The 25,119-nt window shown below is 50.2% G+C and overlaps 1 protein-coding gene across 1 annotated transcript in view; it reads right to left on the reverse strand.

Moving 5' to 3' along the window:
• srgap2 (SLIT-ROBO Rho GTPase activating protein 2) overlaps positions 1-25,119 on the reverse strand; it is a 233,121-nt gene that overhangs the window by 43,713 nt on the left and 164,289 nt on the right. The window contains exons 5-12 of the mRNA XM_070859279.1: positions 23,538-23,753; positions 22,827-22,955; positions 20,358-20,579; positions 18,699-18,800; positions 10,588-10,785; positions 10,147-10,231; positions 4,181-4,208; positions 1,276-1,306 (exon numbers count right to left, since the gene is read on the reverse strand). Coding sequence (XP_070715380.1) covers positions 1,276-1,306; positions 4,181-4,208; positions 10,147-10,231; positions 10,588-10,785; positions 18,699-18,800; positions 20,358-20,579; positions 22,827-22,955; positions 23,538-23,753 — 1,011 coding nt within the window. The remainder of the gene's footprint in view (positions 1-1,275; positions 1,307-4,180; positions 4,209-10,146; positions 10,232-10,587; positions 10,786-18,698; positions 18,801-20,357; positions 20,580-22,826; positions 22,956-23,537; positions 23,754-25,119) is intronic.

Consider the following 25,119-nt stretch of genomic DNA (forward strand, 5'->3'; position numbering starts at 1 on the left):
TGTAACCCACACCGAGGGGTATCCCGCACCGAGGGGTAACCCGCACCGAGGGGTATCCCGCACCGAGTGTAACCGGATCGTGGTGTAACCCGCACCGAGGGGTAACCCGCACCGAGGGGTGTAACCGGATCGTGGTGTAACCCGCACCGAGGGGTAACCTGCACCGAGGGGTGTAACCCGCACCGAGGGGTAACCCGCACCGAGGGGTGTAACCGGATCGTGGTGTAACCCGCACCGAGGGGTAACCCGCACCGAGGGGTGTAACCCGCACCGAGGGGTAACCCGCACCGAGGGGTATCCCGCACCGAGGGGTGTAACCCGATCGTGGTGTAACCCGCACCGAGGGGTATCCCGCACCGAGGGGTGTAACCCGCACCGAGGGGTGTAACCCGCACCGAGGGGTGTAACCCGCACTGAGGTGCATGGCCCTTCTCAACAAAGAGTGAGGTAGAATTCCCTCTTCACGCATGCTCGTTCACCCGGACACATACCTCATAGACACACCCTCCTCACTCAATTACAACATTTTGCTCATTTACATCATCATGAATTATGTTCCTGAACGTTTTTCTGATGCAAGGCACGGCTCTTGAACACTAGTGACCGGCACTCGTGAACTTTACCAAGACGGTACGCTCAGTGCTTGCAGTGACTGCCAATTGGAAAGAATCCCTCTCATGGGAGAATCGAGAACTAGGGGACATAGTTTCAGAATAAGAGGCCGCCCATTTAAAACAGAAATGAGAAGGCCTTTCTTCTCTCAGAGAGTCGTGAATCTGTGGAATTCTCTATCCCAGAGAGCTGTGGAGGCTTTGAATATATTTAAGGTGGAGATAGACAGATTTTTGAACGATAAGGGAATAAAGGGTTATGGGGAGCGGGCGGGGAAGTGGAGTTGAGTCCATGATCAGATCAGCCATGATCTTATTGAATGGCGGAGCAGGCTCGAGGGGCCGAATGGCCGACTCCTGCTCTTATATCTTACGTTCTTGTGTAATCCAGGCTCGAGCACACAGATGTGGCTGAAATAGAAAGGCACGCGGTGTAACTGAATGATCGAAGATTCGGTGGGAGGAGCTGCTTCAGTTCTGATGAAGCTATCCCGTCACCTCCCAGTCAGTAGAGCGCAAAGGAACAGCCGAGAGTCACAAATCTCGAGACCAGACTCCCCCGCAGTGGAGTCCAAAAGCTTGGGGAAGCCATGTGCTCCCGATGATGTCATTGGTACCAACGGTTTAAACAAAAAGCTCAAAGAGCCGCTGCCGTGATAGTTACCTGTTTCCTCACACTGGAGTTCCGTCGCCCACTGCACGGGATGGGGGAGGGAAAGAAAATAAAGCGTTAAACACAGCAAGAGAAACATCAAACACTATCGACCGCACAAAGCCAATGCGATCGAATCGAAGCCTTTGCTTTAATAACTTCAGCAGCACGCAGCTCGACAGCGAGCCAAGCCTGGTCACACGGAGTAGACACGGGCAAACACAAACCGTGCCTGGACTGCGGAGACAGGGTAAAGCGCCAATGAGCCAGGCCTCAGCTACACGCCGTCCGATTCAAGACAGCTGCTATTCAATAGCATCCTGGATTCGTCTGTGCCAAGATGTGACGGTGCCCAGGAAGGACTGCAGGGGGTTGCTACATGGGCATGGGCAGGGGACGCCCAGTGACAGTCTTGTAGGCATTGTTTTACAGCAGGAAGGGGAACAAGCCCCCACACATGGATCAGCACGCTACACCCCTCCTCTGTGCATGGATCAGCGTGCTACACTCTCCCCGCGCATGGATCAGCGCGCTGCACTACCCCCGTGCATGGATCAGCGTGCTACATTCCTCCCCCCCCCGTGCATGGATCAGCGTGCTACATCCCCCCGTGCATGGATCAGCGCGCTGCACTACCCCCGTGTATGGATCAGCGTGCTACATTCCTCCCCCCCGTGCATGGATCAGCATGCTACACTCCCCCCGTGCATGGATCAGCATGCTACACTCCCCCCGTGCATGGAGCAGCGTGCTACACTCTCCCGCGCATGGATCAGCGTGCTACATTGCTCCCCCCCCGTGCATGGATCATCGTGCTACATCCCCCCGTGCATGGATCAGCGTGCTATACTCCCCCCGTGCATGGATCCGCGTGCTACACGCTCCCGCGCGTGGATCAGCGTGCTACACTCTCCCGTGCATGGATCAGCGTGCTACACTCCCCCCGTGCATGGATCAGCGTGTTACACTCTCCCGTGCATGGATCAGCGTGCTACACTCCGCCCATGCATGGATCCGCGTGCTACACTCCCCCGCGCATGGATCAGCGTGCTACACTCTCCCGCGCATGGATCAGCGTGCTACACTCTCCCGCGCATGGATCAGCGTGCTACACCCCCGCCCCCGCGCATGGATCAGCGTGCTACACTCCCCCACGCATGGATCAGCGTGCTCCCGTGCATGGATCAGCGTGCTACACTACCCCCGTGCATGGATCAGCGCGCTACACTCCCCCCGTGCATGGATCAGCGTGCTACACTCCCCCCGTGCATGGATCAGCGTGCTACACTCCCCCGTGCATGGATCAGCGTGCTACACCCCCGCCCCTGTGCATGGATCAGCGTGCTACACCCCCGCCCCCACGCATGGATCAGCGTGCTACACTCCCCCGCGCATGGATCAGCGTGCTCCCGTGCATGGATCAGCATGCTACATTCCCCCCCCTGCATGGATCAGCGTGCTACACTCCCCCACGCATGGATCAGCGTGCTCCCGTGCATGGATCAGCGCGCTACACTCCCCCCGTGCATGGATCAGCGCGCTACACTCCCCCCGTGCATGGATCAGCGTGCTACACTCCCCCCGTGCATGGATCAGCGTGCTACACTCCCCCCGTGCATGGATCAGCGTGCTACATTTCCCCCGTGCATGGATCAGCGTGCTACGCTCCCCCCGTGCATGGATCAGTGTGCTACACTCCCCCCGTGCATGGATCAGCGTGCTACACTCCCCCCGTGCATGGATCAGCGTGCTACACTCCCCCACGCATGGAGCAGCACGCTACACTCTCCCGCGCATGGATCAGCACGCTACATCCTCCCCGTGCATGGATCAGCGATGCTACACTTCTCCCCTTGCATGGATCAGCATGCTACACTCTCCCGCGCATGGATCAGCGTGTTACACTCTCCCGCGCATGGATCAGCGTGCTACATTCCCCCCGTGCATGGATCAGCGCGCTGCACTACCCCAGTGCATGGACCAGCGATGCTACACTCTCCCGTGCATGGGTCAGCGATGCTACATCCCCCCCCGTGCATGGATTAGCGATGCTACATCCCCCCCCCGTGCATGGATCAGCGATGCTACACTCCCCCCGTGCATGGATCAGCGATGCTACATCCCCCCCCCCGTGCATGGATCAGCACGCTGCACTACCCCGTGCATGGATCAGTGATGCTACACGCCACCCGTGCATGGATCAGCGCACTGCACTACCCCCGTGTATGGAACAGCGATGCTACACTCCCCCAAATGCCAGCCCAGCTCCTCTTGGTTTGGGGTAGGTGAGGGTTCGAGAGTTCAACAGGTCCCCAGTAACAGGGCTGACAATCTCCACCGAGGATCGGGCCTGGATACCATGTGGAAAATAGATCCACGCAGCTGTGTTAAGTTTTAAGCCTTCCAGTTTTCAATGGTTAACCATATTGGGCATCTAACTGGATCGTTCACAACATAGGTTGGGGTTGTTTTCTCTGGAACAAAGGAGGCTGAGGGGAGACCTTATTGAGATGTACAAAATTATGAGGGACCTTGGTAGAGTGGATAGGACAGATCTATTTACCTTAGCAGAGGGGTCAATAACCAGGGGGCATAGATTTAAAGTAATTGGGGGGAGGTTTAGAGGGGATTTGAGGGGAAATTTCTTCACCCAGAGGGTGGTGGGGGTCTGGAACTCACTGCCTGAAAAGGTGGTAGAGGCAGAAACCTTCACAATATTTAAAAAGTACCTGGATGTGCCGTAACCTACAGGACTAAGGGCTGGGAAGTGGGATTAGGCTGGGTAAGCTCTTGGTCGGCGTGGACACGATGGGCCGAATGGCCTCCTTCTGTGCTGTAAATTTCTATGACGGGGAAGGGACCAAAACTACAAAAAGGGGGGAAATCCAGATGTTATAATGTCAACAATTGGACCCACCTGGCAAGGGAATAATCCGTCCTCTGGCCTAAAATATTTGGAGAAAAAAAAAACAGAAATGTTAGAAACCTGGACCAAACCGGAAAATGCTGGAAATAAATGACAGGCATCGATAAAACACAGCCCCGAGATTTGATCGCGGGTGCAGCACACTTAACAAGTTTGTCGGAGAGTACTGAGGGCGTGTGGAACAGAGTTTTGTGGAGCGTATTTGGGGGGGGGGGGGGAAGGGGGAAGATCAGAGGGTGGGGGTGGGGAATCCACTTGAGACTGATGAACGTAAAACAGAAAAAGACAGGAAAATAGGAGAGTCCAGGACTGGAAAAGACTCTGCAGTCCACCAGACTGGCCCCGAAAACTCCTACCCTGAATTCCCCATTCCCGCAACCATTGACACAATTATCCTTAAAATGTTCCCACAGTCTGTCCCACGATATCACCAGCCTCTGTGTAAAGTGAAAACCTAAACAGAGCACCTTCAGAGCTTGGACCCGCGTCCCTGGTTCGAGAGTCTGTGGCAATCTCTAACTTATTATGAGGGTTCATTCAGGATCTTGACTGTGTGAAAACTATCTGCTGCAGAGAAAGTGAGGAGGAGACGTCAGGCTCCAAGTGTGGCTTTGCTGACAGCTTCTCGGGTTCCGTGCCGTTGCCAGTTGTTCCCTCACTGTGTTTGGCGGAGGGCGATCACATTAACGGCAGTTACAGGAGCGAGGGCCTCACCCCCGACCCCAGCCAACTGTACTACAGAAGAATTCCCTTTCTGTCGCCCTGACTTTCCACTTCCTGTGCAGGAAATGGTTTGTTTACAATCCGAGATTCTTGGACCGCCCGCTTCTGATGAAGTACGAGCTGCGATGAAAAGAAAAAATGCACCAACTTCTCCTCAGAAATTCGCCCTCGCAAGTTTGCTTCAATCAATCATTCGCTTTGAAATCTCGGTCGGGTCCTCTCTGACAGATCAATACTCACTGGGTGAACGGTTCCTCGGTTTAGGGAATCTGTGCACAGACTCGGGATCAACAATTCCACAGGAGGAACGCGTCAACGAGGTGATCGCTGGTCATCCCCCAGACTCCGCACCGTTACCATTCACGGTGACCACAGCATGTATTGTGCCCGCTCGCGGATCGTAGTCCAGGCCACTCTGAACGTGCCACTCACCCCCTCGTGGCTCAAGTACCCCTCCTCCTCCCGGCAAACCACCCGCTGAAGGAAGGGGCACCCAAATCTGCTGGGCAGCAGATTGAACATGTTATTGAAAGGGTCGCAAACATACTTACGTGTATAATGTTCCTACAATAACAACTTGTATTTATATAGCGCCTTTAACGTAGTACAATGTCCCAGGATATATCACAGGAGCAGTTTTCAAACAAAACTTGATATCAAGCCAAGATAAATTTGATCAAGGAGGTAGAATTTAAGGAGGGTCTTGAAGGAGGAGGGAGGTGGAGAGGTTTAGGGAGGGAGTTCCAGAGCTTGGGGCCCAGGCAGCTGAAGGCACGGCCACCAATGATGGAGCAATTAAAATCAGGGATGCTCAAAAGGCCAGAATTATAGGAATGCAGAAATCTCAGAGGGTTGTTGGGCTGGAGGAGGTTACAGAGATAGGGAGGGGTGAGGCCATGGAGGGATTGGATGGCAGGACTGACATATGAAGAAAGACTGGATCGACTAGGCTTATACTCACTGGAATTTAGAAGGATGAGAGGGGATCTCATAGAAACATATAAAATTCTGACGGGACTGGACAGGTTAGAATGCAGGAAGAATGTTCCCGATGTTGGGGAAGTCCAGAACCAGGAGACACAGTCTAAGGATAAGGGGTAAGCCATTTAGGATCGAGATGAGGAGAAACTTCTTCACCAAGAGAGTTGTGAACCTGTGGAATTTTCTGCCACAGAAAGTTGTTTGAGTCCAGTTTGTTGGACATATTCAAAAGGGAGTTAGATGTGGCCCTTACGGCTAAAGGAATTAGGGGCATGGGGTACTGAGAAGGCTGGGGTAGAGTACTGAGGTTGCATGATCAGCCATGATCATATTGAATGGCGGTGCAGGCTCGAAGGGCCGAATGGCCTACTCCTGCACCTATTTTCTATGTTTCTATGATTTAAAATCAAGAATGAGAATTTTAAAATCAAGGCACTGCCGGACCGGGAGCCAATGTAGATCAGTGAGCGCAGGAGGTGATGGGTGAACGGGACTTGCTGCGAGTTAGGGCACGGGGCACCAGTTTTGGATGAGCTCAAGTTTCCGGTGGGATGCCGGCCAGGAGTGTGTTGGAATTGAAGAGTCTCGAGGTAACAAAGGCATGGATGAAGGTTTCATTAGCAGATGAATGGAGACAGTGGGGGAATACCTAGTACTGAGAGTATTCCTCCGAGATGCTTCTCCCTCTGTAACTCGTTCATTTCAGAGTTCCACTTTCACATTTTCACACCTCGCCCACTTTACAAACCCATGAACTTGCCCCCTTTCTTTAACCTGTTCTATTTACTGTAAATATATAAAACACATCACTCAAGCTATTTCAGTGGACCAAAATGATATGGAACCACTGGAGAAGGGGCAAATAAGATTCACAAGGACGATACCAGAACAGAGAGGTAATAACCATCAGGAAAGACTGAACAAGCGGGGGCTCTTTTCTCTAGAAGGGGGCTGAGGGGCGACCTGATAGAGGTCTTTAAAATTATAACGGGGTTCAATAGGATAGACGTAGAGAAGATGTTTCCACTTCTTGGGGAGGGGGGAGCGGGGGAAGAGACCAGAACCAGGGGGCCATCAATATAAGACAGTCACTAATAAATCCAATGGTGAATTCAGGAGAAACTTCTTTACCCAGAGAGCGGTGAGAATGTGGAACTCGCTGCTACAGGGAGGGGTTGAGGCGAATAGAGCAGATGAATTTAAGGGGAAGCTGGATAAACACATGAGAGAGAAAGTAATAGAAGGTTATGGTGATGGGGTGAGATGAAGAGGGGAGCTTGGAGTGTTGGGCTGAGTGGCCTGTTTTTGTGCTGTAAATTCTAGGGACGATAGTGAATTTTCAACGTGTGCTGGGGCTGATGGGAGAAACCAGTTAAGCGGCTGATTTGGAGTTTGCATCAAGAGAAAACTGCAAACACTGGAAAGCTGAAATAAAAGCACCAAGTATTGCAGACACACTGCGGGGCCTTGCGAGTCAGGCTTCCCCAGCTCAGCTCAGCTCAGCAGGACCAGTCTGCAGTGGAAGCAGCCAGGCTGCAAAATGTGGGCTGCTTCCCGCGGACAAGCACCTTCTCAGCAGATGGCAGGTGTGGGCCATCTCTCAGACTCGGTCTTCATCACCTCTCCTTCTGTGTTCTTTCAATGGAGAGAGATTGCAAAGTGCTGCAGTACAGAGTGACCTGAGGATCCTTGTGCATGAAACACAAAAAGTTAGTATGCAGGTACAGCAAGTGATCAGGAAGGCAAATGGAATGTTGGCCTTTATTGCAAGGGGGATAGAGTATAAAAGCAGAGAAGTCCTGCTACAACTCTACAGGGTATTGGTGAGGCCACACCTGGAGTACTGCGTGCAGTTTTGGTCTCCGTATTTAAGGAGGGATATACTTGCATTGGAGGCTGCTCAGAGAAGGTTCACAAAGTTTATTCCAGAGATGAGGTGGTTGACTTATGAAGATAGGTTGAGTAGGTTGGGCCTGTACTCATAGAGTTAAGAAGAATTAAAAGATGATCTTATCGAAACATATAAGATAATGAGGGGCCTCAACAAGGTGGATGCAGAGAGGATATTTCCACTCATAGGGGAATCTAGAACTAGGGGGCATAGTCTCAGAATAAGGGGCCGCCCATTTAGAACTGAGACGAGGAGGAATTTCTTCTCTGAGGGTCGTAAATCTGTGGAATTCTCTGCCTCAGAGAGCTGTGGAGGCTGGGTCATTGAATATATTTAAGATGGAGATAGACAGATTTTTGAACGATAAGGGAGTGAAGGGTTATGGGGAGCGGGCGGGAAGTGGAGCTGAGGCCAGGATCAGATCAGCCGTGATCGTATTAAATGGCGGAGCAGGCTCGAAGGGCCAAATAGACGACTCCTGCTCCTATTTCTTATGTTCTTGGCCTTTTATTCCCGGTTTTTATTTCCAGAAAGGGACGGGGCTGCGTACTTTCTAAAGAAGGACCTTTATTGGTACAGGAATGTTAAGCTTTGAAGGTCAGTGAGGCGCTGTCCCAAATGAGGCGCCACTGGACATGATCGCCCCGGGTTACCTCTGCGCTCAGGGTTACCTCCCACCAGGAATTCAGGCCTTTTGGTCTCTGCTGGTCAGTACCAGGCTGGGCAATACATCTAGTAAGTGGCATTTGTGAAACTATTTAAAATATAGAGTTAACCCGTGAGAAATTCCAATCAAGTTAAGCTTGTGTGGTTCTGAATCATCGTGTCTCAATTGTTATTCTCAGTGATAACGTTTGGTACCAATACACTAAATAAACCTCGAAACACTGGTGCTGCCTTCAGACTTGGACCCGTTTACTCAACATTTGAAGGATGTTATGTATTATCTCTAGGAATTTTGATATATCTGAGGTTTGTTCTTTTCTGGAATGTTCCAGGCTAAGTTGCTACACTTCAAGGCTTTATCCTCGGGTTCCCGGCTGTATAAAGTCTGTGAGTGAGGAGGTGTTATTGGAAGTCCAAGCTAAACAACAAAGTGCCATAGTTCTGAGCCAAGTCTCCGGAAAGCCGAGACGATGGGGCCTTGATTTAGGCTCCAGCGTTCCTGCAGCGAGTACAAAACATTTTAAAAAATTCATCAGCCAGGATTTTTCGAGGATTGCTAAGGGCTAAGATTTTTAGATGTCACAGGGCCTTGTCTCAGTGGGCAGCACTCTCGCCCGAATCAGAAGGTTGTGGGTTCAAGTCCCACTCCAGGGACTTGAGCACAAAAAAATCTAGGCTGACACTCCCAGTGCAGTGCTGAGGGAGTGCTGCACTGTCGGATGAGACGTTAAACCGAGGCCCCGTCTGCTCTCTCAGTTGGATGTAAAACATCCCATGGCATTATTTCGAAGATGAGCAAGGGAGTTATCTCTGGTGGGGTCAATATTTACCAACAAAACAAAAAACATTATCTGGTCATTATCACATTGCTGTGTGTGGGAGCTTGCTGTGTGCAAATTGGCTGCTGCGTTTCCCACATTACAACAGTGACAACACTTCAAAAATACTTCATTGGCTGTAAAGTGCTCTGAGACGTCTGGTGGTCGTGAAAGGCGCTATATAAATCCAAGTCTTTTTTCTTTTCGTAGAAGATTTTTTTAAAGCAGATTTGGAGGAAGGCAGGCCCAAGATAGAAAGTGCAGCGGCCTACCTGGCCCATGCTGACTTCAGCAAATGCTAGGCCTCGGCCTGGACACATCGGCAAGCAGCTTTCCTGTTAAACCTCACTCTTGGCCCTTTCAGATAAATACTTGGGTAATTGTAAATATTTTACTAAAACTTTACGGCTAAGGAGATGGTTTGTATTGATCGTGTCCATCTCTTACGCGGCACAGGGAGAGCGAGTATTTTGGTGACCACCTTCCAGAGAAACTGTCCACTTTTAAATTTGGACAAGTCTATTATTAGGATCTATTACTCCGAGTGTAAATCTCAGAGGTTTAAAATCCTGAATATATAATTTTTCAACAGTAGCCCCTATTCTGTTTGCAATGGACTATTCCACTGGTGATAAAAGCCAATTGGAACAGCTCACTTTAACAAACCGCTGCAACATAAACTCTCGAGGTTGACCTTTCAAACTCAAGAGTTTTGATTAAAAAAACACATTAGGTGAGAGAGGTTAAAGAGTATTTATCATTTGTGGGGTTTGGTCTGAAGGGCCTAGCTTTGATGGGATTGAGACTAAATGATGCTGAAAGGATCCCACACCTCCACTGATTGGCTGATCATGAAGAGGATTAAAAGTATTGCCTACTTTCTCCCAGAGTCTTCTGCAGAAGGTCATGTTTCGCCTGCAGTTTGGTGATCAGGTTTCTGCCTTCGAAATACTCCTTCAGTTTCTGTGAAAGCAGAAAACAATGGTGAGGCATCAGAGAACACATGCAATTCACAGGGACATGCTGTGTGGCCTCTGTTGTGAAATGTCCCGCCCTTCCCTGGCCTGAAGCTGCATCGGCAACGGAGACCTTTGGGAAACCTGTCTTGAGTGGCACAGACCAACCCGTGGACACACACACAGGCCCAAACCGTGGACACACACACAGGCCCAAACCGTGGACACACACACAGGCCCAACCCGTGGACAGAGACACACAGCGTTGCTACAGTGACCGCTCCAAGGGATGTAAATGGCTCCAGGACAGAATCTATCTCCACAGATCTGCTTGAAGTCCGTATCTTCCACACAGTGCCGTACCGTGAAGTAGAACTGCTCGGTCTCCTGCTGATTGGCTCGTCTCTTGGCGATGCTGGGCTTGCTCATGAAGGTTTCTGAAAGGGTGGATTTGACGGACTCAGTGGAGTTGGTGTACTGGAAGCAGTCGGCAACGTCAAAGTCTTCGATGGTGACGATGTCCTGGATGGTCTGTAACGTGGCCTCCATGGTCTTCTTTACCTGTGTACATTTATAAACAAATGGAATGTATCCCAGCAAGTCAATCACACGGGAATCTGTTGCATGAGCCACGTCTGGAGCTTACATAAGATCAGAAATAGGAGCCGGAGTCGGCCATTTGAGCCTGCTCCGCCATTCAATGAGATCATGGCTGATCTTCTACCTCAACTCCACTTTCCTGCATTATTCCCATATCCCTTAATATTCAATAATTTATCAACCTGTGTCTTGAATATACTCAATGACTGAGTTTCCATGGCCCTCTGGGGTAGAAAATTCCGAAGATTCACAACCCTCAGTGAAGAAATTTCTCCTCATCTCAGTCCTAAATGGCCGACCCCTTATTCTAAGACTATTCCCCCTAGTTTCAGACTCCCCAGCCTGGGGAAACATCCTCCCTGCATCCACCCTGTCAAGCCCTGTTAAGAATTGTGTACGTTTCAATGAGATCACCTCTCATTCTTCTAAACTCTAAAGAATATAGGCCTAGTCTACTCAATCTCTCCTCATTGGACAATCCCCCCATCCCAGGAATCAGTCTGGTGAACCTTTGTTGCACTCCCTCTATGGCAAGTATATCCTTCCTTAGGTAAGGAGATCGATACTGTACACAATACTCCCGGTGTGGTCTCACCAGGGCCTGATATAATTGCAGTAAGACGTCTTTACTCTTATACTCAAATCCTCCTGTACTAAAGGCCAACGTGTGCTTATTGGAAGCCTGTGATGGGACAGAAACCTCTGTGTCATTCTGGAAATGCATTCATTCAGGAACAAAACAAATATTCTTTGACTTTTTTCACTCAGTAACATTTTATCATTTGCATGGGTGCCCTGGACAGGCTGAAAGGGCAGTAAGTCCCCAGGGTTGGAAGCCAAGGGCATTAGGTTAGACTCGGAATGAAAGTGCTGAAGGTCATCATAAGGGAGTGAGTAACTCCTGGGGAGGTTCCGCTGGTTTGGAAGCAAACCAACATGACGACTTCCAAGAGCCATGATCAAACAAACCAGGACACCTGTCGGCCAATCATTACATCAGTAAATGGTAAAATCCCCAGCATCGAAGCACTGACCACACTCGACCAGCTCTGCTGGGCGGGCCATATTGTCCGAATGTCCGACACGAGACTCCCAAAGCAAGCGCTCTACTCGGAACTCCTACACAGCAAGCGAGTCCCAGGTGGGCAGCAGAAACGTTACATGGACACCCTCAAAGCCTCCTTGATAAAGTGCAACATTCCCACCGACACCTGGGAGTCCCTGGCCAAAGACCACCCTAAGTGGAGGAAGTGCATCCGGGAGGACGCTGAGCACCTCGAGTCTCGTCGCCGAGAGCGTGCAGAGACCGAGCGCAGGCAGCGGAAGGAGCGTGCGGCAAACCAGTGACAGAGACTGTAATTCCCGTATTGGACTGTTCAGTCACCTGAGAAATCACTTTTAGATTGGAAGCAAGTCTTCCTCGATTTTGAGGGACTGCCAATGATGATGATGAAATGGTAAAATAGTTAGGAGCAAAATTGAGAAGTGCCTATATAAAAATAGCCCAGTAAGTGGCATCCAACCTTGTTTCAGCTGGGACAGATCCAGTCTGACCAAACCCTCGATGTTTTTGAGCAAGTGAGATCTCAAGTGTACATTGGAAAACCCTGTGATATCGTGAACCTATTCTTCCAGAAAGTCTTTGATAACATTCCACATGAAAGGCTGTTTCACAACCTTAAGGCAGTGGGTATCCAGGTAAAACGTGTTTGTGATAGTAAACTGCCTGAAAGAGAGGCAGCAGTGGTACTCGTTAGTGGAATCATGTCAGACAGAGGAGATCCCAGTGATCGGGGCTGGAGATGTACTGAGTGTGCCGGGGATCAGGGGATGTACGGAGGGTCCCGGGGATCGGGGGATGTACGGAGTGTGCCGGGGATCAGGGGGATGTACGGAGTGTCCCGGGGATCGGGGGATGTAAGGAGGGTCCCGGGGATCGAGGGATGTACGGAGGGTCCCGGGGATCGGGGGATGTACGGAGTGTCCCGGGGATCGGGGGATGTACGGAGTGTCCGGGGATCAGGGGGATGTACGGAGTGTCCCGGGGATCGGGGGATGTACGGAGTGTGCCGGGGATCAGGGGGATGTACGGAGTGTGCCGGGGATCAGGGGGATGTACGGAGTGTCCGGGGATCAGGGGGATGTACGGAGTGTCCCGGGGATCGGGGGATGTACGGAGTGTCCCGGGGATCGGGGGATGTAAGGAGGGTCCCGGGGATCGGGGGATGTACGGAGTGTGCCGGGGATCAGGGGATGTACGGAGGGTCCCGGGGATCGGGAGATGTACGGAGTGTCCCGGGGATCGGGGGATGTACGGAGTGTGCCGGGGATCAGGGAATGTACGGAGGGTCCCGGGGATCGGGGGATGTAAGGAGGGTCCCGGGGATCGGGGGATGTACGGAGTGTCCGGGGATCGGGGGATATACGGAGTGTCCCGGGGATCGGGGGATGTACGGAGTGTGCCGGGGATCAGGGGATGTACGGAGGGTCCCGGGGATGGAAGGAGGGTCCCGGGGATCGGGGGATGTACGGAGTGTCCCGGGGATCGGGGGATGTACGGAGTGTCCCGGGGATCGGGGGATGTACGGAGGGTCCCGGGGATCGGGGGATGTATGGAGGGTCCCGGGGATCGGGGGATGTAGGGAGTGTCCCGGGGATCGGGGGATGTACGGAGTGTCCCGGGGATCGGGGGATGTACGGAGGGTCCTGGGGATCGGGGGATGTACGGAGTGTCCTGGGAATCGGGGGATGGAAGGAGGGTCCCGGGGATCGGGGGATGTACGGAGTGTCCGGGGATCGGGGGATGTACGGAGTGTCCCGGGGATCGGGGGATGTACGGAGTGTCCCGGGGATCGGGGGATGTACGGAGTGTCCCGGGGATCGGGGGATGTACGGAGGGTCCTGGGGATCAGGGGATGTACGGAGGGTCCCGGGGATCAGGGGATGTACGGAGGGTCCCGGGGATCAGGGGATGTACTGAGGGTCCCGGGGATCGGGACTGAGGGATGTACTGGGCAGCGATCCCTGGGACGCTCAGTGCATCTCCCCACCTGGCATAACTATGTTCAGTTTTGGGTACTGCATCTCAGGGTGGATATATGGGCCCTGGAGGGGGGCAGCGCAGACTCACCAGAATGATACTAGAAGAGTTAAATTAGGAGGACAGGTTACATAAACCTGGCTCTTATTCCCTAGCGTATAGAAGATTGAGGGATGATCTGATCGGGAGGTCTAAATGTAGAGAAACTCTTGCCTCTGGTGGGGGAAATCAAGAATGAGGGAACATAATCTTAAAATGAATGATTGGCATTTAGGATTGAAATCAGGAAGCATGAGAGTCAATTAAAATGTTCACGACGGAGATTGGTCGATTTTTGTTGGGTAAGGGTATCAAGGGATATAGAGCAAAGGGGAGTAAATGGAACTGAGGCAAGGGAGTGAAGGGTTATGGGGAGTGGGCAGGGAAGTGGAGCTGAGTCCATGATCAGTTCAGCCATGATCTTATTAAATGGCGGAGCAGGCTCGAGGGGCCGAATGGCTGACTCCTGCTCCGAATTCTTATGTTCTTATTAGACGGCAGAATTAGAGGCGGGCGGAGATTTTGTGGGGGTTTGGGGCTGGAGGAGATTACAGAGATAGGGAGGGGCGAGGCCATGGAAGGATTTGAAATAAGGCTGAAAATTTTGAAATCGAAGCGTTGCTTAACCAGGAGACAATGTAGGTCACAGAGCACAGGGGGTGATGGGTGAGCGGGACTCGGTGTGAGTTAGGACACGGGCAGCTGAGTTTTCGATCACCTCTAGTTTACGTAGGGTAGAATGTGGGAGGCCAGCCAGGAGTCCATCAAGTTTAGAGATAACAAAGGCAAGGATGAGGGCTTCAGCAGCAGATGAGCTGTGGCAGGGGTGGACACGGGTGATGTTATCGAGGTGGAAATAGGCAGTCTTAGTTATGCTGCAGATATGTGGTCAGAAGCTTATTTTAGGGATGAATAGAAAAGGTTTTGATAGTACTATTGGGAGGGCTTTAAACTAGCTTGGCAGGGGGATGGGATCCCAGGAGAGGGCTCTGAGCTAGTCAGAGTGGGTGAGAGCTCAGATGAACAGAACCCCAAGAAAGAATGCAAAAGGCAGGAGGCAACAGAGCAGAGTAGCACTGGGGTAAGTGTAAACCACAAGGTGATAGGAAGGGACAATATGTATGAATATAAAGGGGCTGCAGGAGGGGTCAAAACTAAAAATCATGGTTTAAAAACTAGTATTAAAACACTCTCCCTAAACGGATGCAGCATTCGAAATAAAGTCAATGAGTTGACAGCACAAATCATTACAAATGGGTACGATTTGGTGGCCATTACAGAAACGTGGTTGCAGGGTGGCCAAGACTGGGAATTAAACATACAGGGGTATCTGACAATTCGGAAGGATAGACAAGAAGGGAAAGGAGGTGGGGTAGCTCTGTTAATAAAGGATGATATCAGGGCAGTTGTGAGAGACGATATTGGCTCTAATGAACAAAAGGTTGAATCATTGTGGGTGGAGATTAGAGTTAGTAAGGGGAAAAAGTCACTGGTGGGCATAGTTTATAGGCCCCCAAATAATAACTTCACGGTGGGGCGGACAATAATCAAGGGAATAATGGAGGCATGTGAAAAAGGAACGGCAGTAATCATGGGGGATTTTAACCTACATATCGATTGGTCAAATCAAATCGCACGGGGTAGCCTTGAGGAGGAATTCATAGAATGCATACGGGATTGTTTCTTAGAACAGTATGTTACAGAACCTACAAGGGAGCAAGCTATCTTAGATCTGGTCCTGTGTAATGAGACAGGAATAATAAACGATCTCCTAGTAAAAGATCCTCTCGGAATGAGTGATCACAGTGTGGTTGAATTTGTAATACAGATTGAGGATGAGGAAGTAGTGTCTCAAACGAGCGTACAATGCTTAAACAAAGGGGACTACAGTGGGATGAGGGCAAAGTTGGCTAAAGTAGTCTGGGAACACAGACTAAACGGTGGCACAATTGAGGAACAGTGGAGGACTTTTAAGGAGCTCTTTCATAGTGCTCAACAAAAATATATTCCAGTGAAAAAGAAGGGCGGTAAGAGAAGGGATAACCAGCCGTGGATAACCAAGGAAATAAAGGAGAGTATCAAATTAAAAACCAATGCGTATAAGGTGGCCAATGTTAATGGGAAACTAGGAGATTGGGAAAATTTTAAACGACAGCAAAGAATGACGAAGGAAGCAATAAAGAAGGGGAAGATAGATTACGAATGTAAACTTGCGCAAAACATAAAAACAGATAGTAAAAGCTTTTACCGATATATAAAACGGAAAAGAGTGACTAAAGTAAATGTTGATCCCTTAGAAGATGAGAAAGAGGATTTAATAATGGGAAATGTAGAAATGGCTGAGACCTGAAACAATTATTTTGCTTCGGTCTTCACAGTGGAAGACACAAAAACCATGCCAAAAATTGCTGGTCACGGGAATGTGGGAAGGGAGGACCTTGAGACAATCACTATCACTAGGGGGGTAGTGCTGGACAGGCTAATGGGACTCAAGGTAGACAAGTCCCCTGGTCCTGATGAAATGCATCCCAGGGTATTAAAAGAGATGGCGGAAATTATAGCAGATGCATTCGTTATAATCTACCAAAATTCTTTGGACTCTGGGGAGGTGCCATCGGATTGGAAAGCAGCTAATGTAACGCCTCTGTTTAAAAAAGGAGGCAGGCAAAAGGCAGGTAACTATAGGCCGGTTAGTTTAACATCTGTAGTGGGGAAAATGCTTGAAGCTATCATTAAGGAAGAAATAGCGGGACATCTCGATAGGAATAGTGCCATCAAGCAGACGCAACATGGATTCATGAAGGGGAAATCATGTGTAACTAATTTACTGGAATTCTTTGAGGATATAACGAGCATGGTGGATAGAGGTGTACCGATGGATGTGGTGTATTTAGATTTCCAAAAGGCATTCGATAAGGTGCCACACAAAAGGTTCCTGCAGAAGATAAAGGTACGCGGAGTCAGAGGAAATGTATTAGCATGGATCGAGAATTGGCTGGCTAACAGAAAGCAGAGAGTCGGGATAAATGGGTCCTTTTCGGGTTGGAAATCGGTGGTTAATGGTGTGCCACAGGGATCGGTGCTGGGACCACAACTGTTTACAATATACATAGATGACCTGGAAGAGGGGACAGAGTGTAGTGTAACAAAATTTGCAGATGACACAAAGATTACACAAGTGGGAAAGCGGGTTGTGTAGAGGACACAGAGAGGCTGCAAAGAGATTTAGATAGGTTACGCGAATGGGCTAAGGTTTGGCAGATGGAATATAATGTCGGAAAATGTGAGGTCATCCACCTTGGGAAAAAAAACAGTAAAAGGGAATATTATTTGAATGGGGAGAAATTACAACATGCTGCAGTGCAGAGGGACCTGGGGGTCCTTGTGCATGAATCCCAAAAAGTTAGTTTGCAGGTGCAGCAGGTAATCAGGAAGGCGAATGGAATGTTGGCCTTCATTGCGAGAGGGATGGAGTACAAAAGCAGGGAGGTCCTGCTGCAACTATACAGGGTATTGGTGAGGCCGCACCTGGAGTACTGCGTGCAGTTTTGGTCACCTTACTTAAGGAAGGATATACTAAGCTTTGGAAGGGGTACAGAGACAATTCACTAGGCTGATTCCGGAGATGAGGGGGTTACCTTATGATGATAGATTGAGTAGACTGGGTCTTTACTCGTTGGAGTTCAGAAGGATGAGTGGTGATCTTATCGAAACATTTAAAATAATGAAGGGGATAGACAGGATAGAGGCAGAGAGGTTGTTTCCACTGGTCGGGGAGACTAGAACTAGGGGGCACAGCCTCAAAATACGGGGGAGCCAATTTAAAACCGAGTTGAGAAGGAATTTCTTCTCCCAGAGGGTTGTGAATCTGTGGAATTCTCTGCCCAAGGAAGCAGTTGAGGCTAGCTGATTGAATATATTCAAATCACAAATAGATAGATTTTTAACCAATAAGGGAGTTAAAGGTTATGGGGAGCGGGCGGGTAAGTGGAGCTGAGTCCACGGCCAGATCAGCCATGATCTTGTTGGGTGGCGGAGCAGGCTCGAGGGGCTAGATGGTCTACTCCTGTTCCTAATTCTTATGTTCTTATGTTCTTACTAATGTTGGGGAGGTCCAGAGCTGGGGGTCACAGTCTAAGGATGGGGGGGTGGGCCATTTGGGACCGAGATGAGGAGAGGCTTCTTCACCCAGGGAGTGGTGGGCCTGTGGGATTCTCTGCCACGGAGAGTTGTTGAGGCCAGTTCACTAGATGTATTCAGGAGGGAGTTAGATATAGTCCTTACTACTAGGGGGATCAAGGGGTATGGCGAGAAAGCAGGAATGGGGTACTGAAGTTGCATGTTCAGCCATGAACTCATTGAATGGCGGTGCAGGCTCGAAGGGCCGAATGGCCAACTCCTGCACCTATTTTCTATGTTTCTATGTTTTTAATCTTGAGTCACTCTTTTGTTAATCCAAAATGGTATAACACGGAGACACTGGTACAAAGTGGGAAAATCAGCCGGATGTGAGGAAGCACTGGGTCACACAGAAGGGGAACTCTGCAGTGTGACAGGAGTAAAGTGTCAGATTGCATCCTTTGCCAGTTTTAGAGCCCGTCCGGGGTTCCATTCCATTGATTTTGGCCCACGCAGGGACTGAAACTGGGAGTCTGGGTCGGTCTGGTTTGGCACGTAACCCACTGAGCCGTGGGGAGCTGCCTTCAACCTGCTGAACTGGACCAGCGGCAGGAACCCCCTCCAGGCCCGGGGCAGAGGTTCTGCTGTTTGACAGCAGCGGGCCCAAGGGACTCACCTCCTCATTCTCAATCTTCAAAGTGGCCAGTCTGGACTGGAGCTGCTGGCAGCGGAGAACCAACTCTCCCTGCACTGACTGCTGGGCGCACAGATGGGAGACCTGCAGAACACAAAGCACAGCTTTACACATGGTTGTGAGGGGGAGGGAGGAGTTGCACACAGCCGCAGAGCACAGCGAGGGAACAAGCAAATTAAAATCATTGACGCCCAAAGCAGTGAGAATGCATTAGAGTTCAACAGACGACCGACACAGAGAACGCATTCATTGAATAGAGGGAAATGCTGAGCAGTGCACTGGTGTAAACACCTTGGGGCGTGGGACCCAATACAACGATCAGTGATCGGACAGAAGTCTGCCTCTCCTTGGTGGCTGCGTGACTCCAACACGCAACGCGATTGGGGCAGTTTAACCAGTTCCAAGGAGACGTAGACCATTGGCTCAAAAACTGCCCACAAGTCGGCACGGACACCGATTTAAAAAAAAATCATTCCTGGAATGTGGGCATTGCTGGCAAGGTCAGTGTTTAATGCCCATCCCAGTTGCCCTAAGATAGGGGTGAGCCTTTTCTTCAAACCGCTGTAGTCCGTGTGTGAAGGTGCTCCCACAGTGCTGGAGGGAGGGAGTTACAGGATGATGACACAGCTAAGGTGAAGGAACGGCCGATATATTTCCAAGTCAGGATGGTATGCGGCTTGGAGGGTGAACGTGAGGCTGATATGTTCTCATGATATTGCTGCTCTTGCCCTCATCTGTCACTGTATAACACTGGGATACAGTACTGGTGGGTACAGGTCTGTCACTGTATAACACTGGGGTACAGTACTGGTGGGTACAGGTCCGTCACTGTATAACACTGGGGTACAGTACTGGGGGGTACAGGTCTGTCACTGTATAACACCGGGGTACAGTACGGGTGGGTACAGGTCTGTCACTGTATAACACTGGGGTACAGTACTGGTGGGTACAGGTCTGTCACTGTATAACACTGGGGTACAGTACGGGTGGGTACAGGTCTGTCACTGTATAACACTGGGGTACAGTACTGGTGGGTCCAGGTCTGTCACTGTATAACACTGGGGTACAGTACTGGTGGGTACAGGTCTGTCACTATAACACTGGGGTACAGTACTGGTGGGTACAGGTCTGTCACTGTATAACACTGGGGTACAGTACTGGTGGGTACAGGTCTGTCACTGTATAACACTGGGGTACAGTACTGGTGGGTACAGGTCTGTCACTGTATAACACTGGGGTACAGTACTGGTGGGTACAGGTCTGTCACTGTATAACACTGGGGTACAGCACTGGTGGGTACAGGTCTGTCACTGTATAACACTGGAGTACAGTACTGGTGGGTACAGGTCTGTCACTGTATAACACTGGGGTACAGTACAGGTGGGTACAGGTCTGTCACTGTATAACACTGGGGTACAGTACTGGTGGGTACAGGTCTGTCACTGTATAACACTGGAGTACAGTACTGGGGGGTACAGGTCTGTCACTGTATAACACTGGGGTACAGCACTGGTGGGTACAGGTCTGTCATGTATAATGTGAGAAATTTGAGATGGTGTATTAAGAGTATCACACAACACATCGCATTCTAACTGTGCAGGACAAGCCTTCAGATCTCGGAGTTTAAAGAGATATACTGACCCCGTCCCCCATGTGTGGCTGGAAGTCGAACTTTGGTGGCAGACAGAACACCGTGTGGTACAACTCCATGAGACGTTGCTTGTCATTGCCGGCGTCCAGGCTGTCGACAGCATTTTCGATGATCTCCAGCCCTTCGTGCTTGGATTGCTCAACATTAACCTCTGCCGATAGAAATGTCCTCATGGCACGGTTCAGGCTGGCGTGGTACCCAAGGTCACAACACTGAAACCAAGATCAAAGATTGGAACCTGTCCCAGATTGACGTCACAGCCCCTCTGCCTATTCCCAGTTTTAAACTCCAGTCTTAGAGCCAGATAATGGTTTTGTTTCCAACAATGGTCACACATTCAGAATGCCTTCACCTCGTCGCCCTCCCCGTCCCCCCGCCAAATCCCCGCACAGCCCATTCCTCTTCTCCCCATTGGCCCCTACCTCCCAGACCGTTACCCCATCTCATTCTCCCCTCACAACATTTCCTATACTTTCTCACATCCTGAACACCCTGCTGTGGCGATGGCCCAGATCTGACAGCAAGACAGTGGAATCCTCTCGGACTTCATGGTATTAAAGGGACAGGGCAGCATGGATTCGAAACTTGCTAAGGGACAGGAAACAGAGAGTAGTGGTGAACAGTTGTTTTTCAGACGTGGGGGAAGTATTCAGTGGTGTCCCCCTGGGGATGGTATTAGGACCAATATTCAGTGGAATGTGTTTTGGGTGCATGGCCCCTTTAACAGGCTGTGCGGCTCATTCAAATTTCCGCGCATGCGCGATTTTTCCATTCCAAAGCCGGTGAGCTGCGCAGCCTAATGGAACACTGATGAGGACCACTGATCCTTTTGATAGATATATTAATGGCCTGGGCTTGGGTATATAGGGGATCATTTTTAAGTTTGCAGATGACACAAAACTTGGAAATGTAGTAAACAATGAGGAGGCTTACAGACTTCCGGAGGACTTGGGACAGACTGGTGAAATGGACAGACACGTGGCAGATACAATTTAACGCAGAGAAGTGTGAAGTTATACATTTTGGTTGGAAGAATGAGGAAAGGCAATATAAACAAAATGGTACAATGTTTTAGGGGGTGCAGGAAGAGAGAGACCTGGAGGTAAATGTGCAAAATCCTTGAAGGTGGCAGGGCAGTTTAAGAAGGCTTTTAAAAAACACACGGGATATTTGGCTTTATTAATAGACAGAATGCAAAGCAAGAATATTATGCTTACTGTTTATAAATCACGGATTCGGCCCCAGCTGGAGTATTGTGTCCAATTCAGGGCGCGCACTTCGGAAAATGTCAAGGCCTTGGAGAGGGTGCAGAGGAGATTTACCAGAATGGTTCCAGGGATGAGGGACTTCAGTGACATGGAGAGACTGGAAAAGCTGGAGTTGTTCTCCTTCGAGTAGAGAAGGTTAAGAGGAGACTTGATGGAGGTGTTCAAAATCATGAACAGCTATTGATAGAGTAAATAAGGAGAAAGAGTTTCCAGTGGCAGGAGGTCGGTAACTAGAGGTCACAGATTGAGGGTGATCGGCAAAAGATCCAGAGGGGGAGATGAAGACATTTTTTTTTTAACGCAGCGAGTTGTTGTGATCGGGAACGCGCTGCCTGAAAGGGCGGTGGGAGCAGATTCAATCGTAACTTTCAAACCGGGAATTGGATAAATACTTGAAGGACTCCAAGGGCCATATGGCCGACTCCTGCTCCAAATTCTTATTTCCAGGTCTATGGAGAAAGAGCAGGGGGAGTGGGACTAATTGGATCGCTTTACCAAAAAAACAGCACAGGCACGATGGGCCGAATGGCCTCTTTCTGTGCTGTATCGTTCTCTGATTGTAAGATTCCAGTGGCTAGGTAACAACGAGCTGGTTAACTTGGTGCTACTGTGTACAGGAACGGTTCAGGCTGGGATCTCAGTCCCTGGATTTCCCACTCCTCTCATGTTTGCAAAATATGAATCGATTCACCATCTGAGTCTTGAGGAACAGGAGGAGACCATTCAGTCCTCGAGCCATTTAATGAGATCATGGCCGATCTGTATCGCCACTATATCTGCCCACCTTGGTTCTGTAACCTTTCCCAACAACTCTATCGATCTCAGTCTTGAAAGCTCCAATTGACCCCCGGCCTCGACAGCTTTTTGGGGGAGAGAGTTCCAGATTCCCGCTGCCCTTTGTGTGAAGAAGTGCTCCCTGACATCACCCCTGAACGGCCTGGCTCGAATTTTAAGGTGATGCCCCTTGTTCTGGACTCCCCCCACCCAAGGGAATAGTTTCTCTCGATCTAACCTATCAACTCCTTTAATCATCTTAAACACCTCGATTCGATCAGCTCTTAATCCTCTAAATCCGAGGGAAAACAAGCCTAGTCTATGGAACCATCCTCATAATTTAACCCTTTCAGCCCCTTTGAAGATGTTGAAGCATCAGAGAAGCTCGAGGCCAACTAGATCAGATAATGTGCTCACATCGAGTAGGTCGGAGAGATCGTGGATGTAGTACTTGAAGACGGAGCTGTTGGTGGCTTCCAGCGCCAGAATGTACTCATTTCGTGCCTTGACCGCTTTGAGTTTGTTCTCCGTGTATTTCGCCTGACGCTGGGAAGCAAACAGCAACAACAAAGGGTTAAACTTTCTCTGGCACACATGCGCGAGGACCTGAAAACATTTTTTAAATTGAAAACCCCACGTTTAAGGACCAAAGATCAGCTCAGGTTAGGGATTTCAAAGCCGGGAGGCAGCAGAGCTTGAGCCAGTCAGACTAGATTCAACGGACGTGTGTCACTGTGCAGTCAGTGACTAACAGTTCCAAGTTGGTACAGGTCTGTCACGGTGTGGAACGGAGCCATACTGTCAAGGAAGGTCCCTGGCCCGGGCTGCATTCGCTGATCTAAGCACCGCTGATGGCTGGGGAAGTACAACTGGCTTTAGTTACTGAGGAGTCAGGGGGAATGGGCCAGGGCTCCGCCCTCCTGGAAATGATGAGAACAGGCTGAGGCTTGGCTGGTGTGCCCTGGACAGACTGCAAACACTCACTGGCCACACACGAGCAACGGCCACTTCGACACGGCACTGCGAGCAAAGGAAGGGATGGAGGAAGAAGAGGAAAAAATGGAGGAACAGGAAGAGAAGGTGGAAAAAGAAGACAAGGAGGAGGAGGAAGCGAAGTTGATGCCAAACCTTTTCCTTCATTTTCTCGATCTTGCGGACGGAGCTGCGTCTCTGGTGCTTCTCCTCGAAGCGGATGTTTGCCGCTGGGTCCGGGGAACGGCCGATCAGCCGATCCTCCTGCTTCACTGAGCGACCGATCTGTTTCTCCTCCTGTTTCTCTGCCTCCTTCAGCTTGCCCTCCGCACTAATGCTGTCGGCATTGTACATGTGATAGGTCTTCATAACCTGCGATACAGGGGCACCAAGTCAAATCTCTCATTCCCTTTAACAAATTCGTGTTTAGAAATGGATCCTTCTATAATTATCATCAAACACTCCCGGGGCAGGTACAGCACTGGTTAGATACAAAGTAAAGCTCACTCTACACTGTCCCATCAAACACTCCCAGGGCAGGTACAGCACGGGGTTAGATACAGAGTAAAGCTCCCCCTACACTGTCCCATCAAACACTCCCAGGGCAGGTACAGCACGGGGTTAGATACAGAGTAAAGCTCCCTCTACACTGTCCCATCAAACACGCTCAGGGCAGGTACAGCATGGGGTTAGATACAGAGTAAAGCTCCCTCTACACTGTCCCATCAAACACTCCCAGGGCAGGTACAGCACGGGGTTAGATACAGAGTAAAGCTCCCTCTACACTGTCCCATCAAACACTCCCAGGGCAGGTACAGCATGGGGTTAGATACAGAGTAAAGCTCCCTCTACACTGTCCCATCAAACACTCCCAGGGCAGGTACAGCATGGGGTTAGATACAGAGTAAAGCTCCCTCTACACTGTCCCATCAAACACGCTCAGGGCAGGTACAGCATGGGGTTAGATACAGAGTAAAGCTCCCTCTACACTGTCCCATCAAACACTCCCAGGGCAGGTACAGCATGGGGTTAGATAGAGAGTAAAACTCCCTCTACACTGTCCCATCAAACACTCCCAGGGCAGGTACAGCATGGGGTTAGATACAGAGTAAAGCACCCTCTACATTGTCCCATCAAACACTCCCAGGGCAGGTACAGCATGGGGTTAGATACAGAGTAAAGCTCCCTCTACACTGTCCCATCAAACACTCCCAGGGCAGGTACAGCATGGGGTTAGATACAGAGTAAAGCTCCCTCTACACTGTCCCATCAAACACTCCCAGGGCAGGTACAGCACGGGTTAGATACAGAGTAAAGGTCCCTCTACACTGTCCCATCAAACACTCCCAGGACAGGTACAGGGGGTTAGATACAGAGTAAAGCTCCCTCTACACTGTCCCATCAAACACTCCCAGGGCAGGTACAGCACAGGGTTAGATACAGAGTAAAGCTCCCTCTACAATGTCCCATCAAACACTCCCAGGGCAGGTACAGCACGGGGTTAGATACAGAGTAAAGCTCCCTCTACACTGTCCCATCAAACACTCCCAGGGCAGGTACAGCACAGGACTAGATACAGAGTAAAGCTCCCTCTACAATGTCCCATCAAACACTCCCAGGGCAGGTACAGCATGGGTTAGATACAGCAAACAGCTCACTTTCTAAGTGAAATTGCAGAATGTTCCAAATTGGGGGCATTTTTTGTTGCACTGGTTAGAAACTGGTTTAATTTTATACA

The sequence above is a fragment of the Pristiophorus japonicus genome, chromosome 17 (assembly GCF_044704955.1).
Source record: "Pristiophorus japonicus isolate sPriJap1 chromosome 17, sPriJap1.hap1, whole genome shotgun sequence".
NCBI classification, from domain to species: Eukaryota; Metazoa; Chordata; class Chondrichthyes; family Pristiophoridae; genus Pristiophorus; species Pristiophorus japonicus.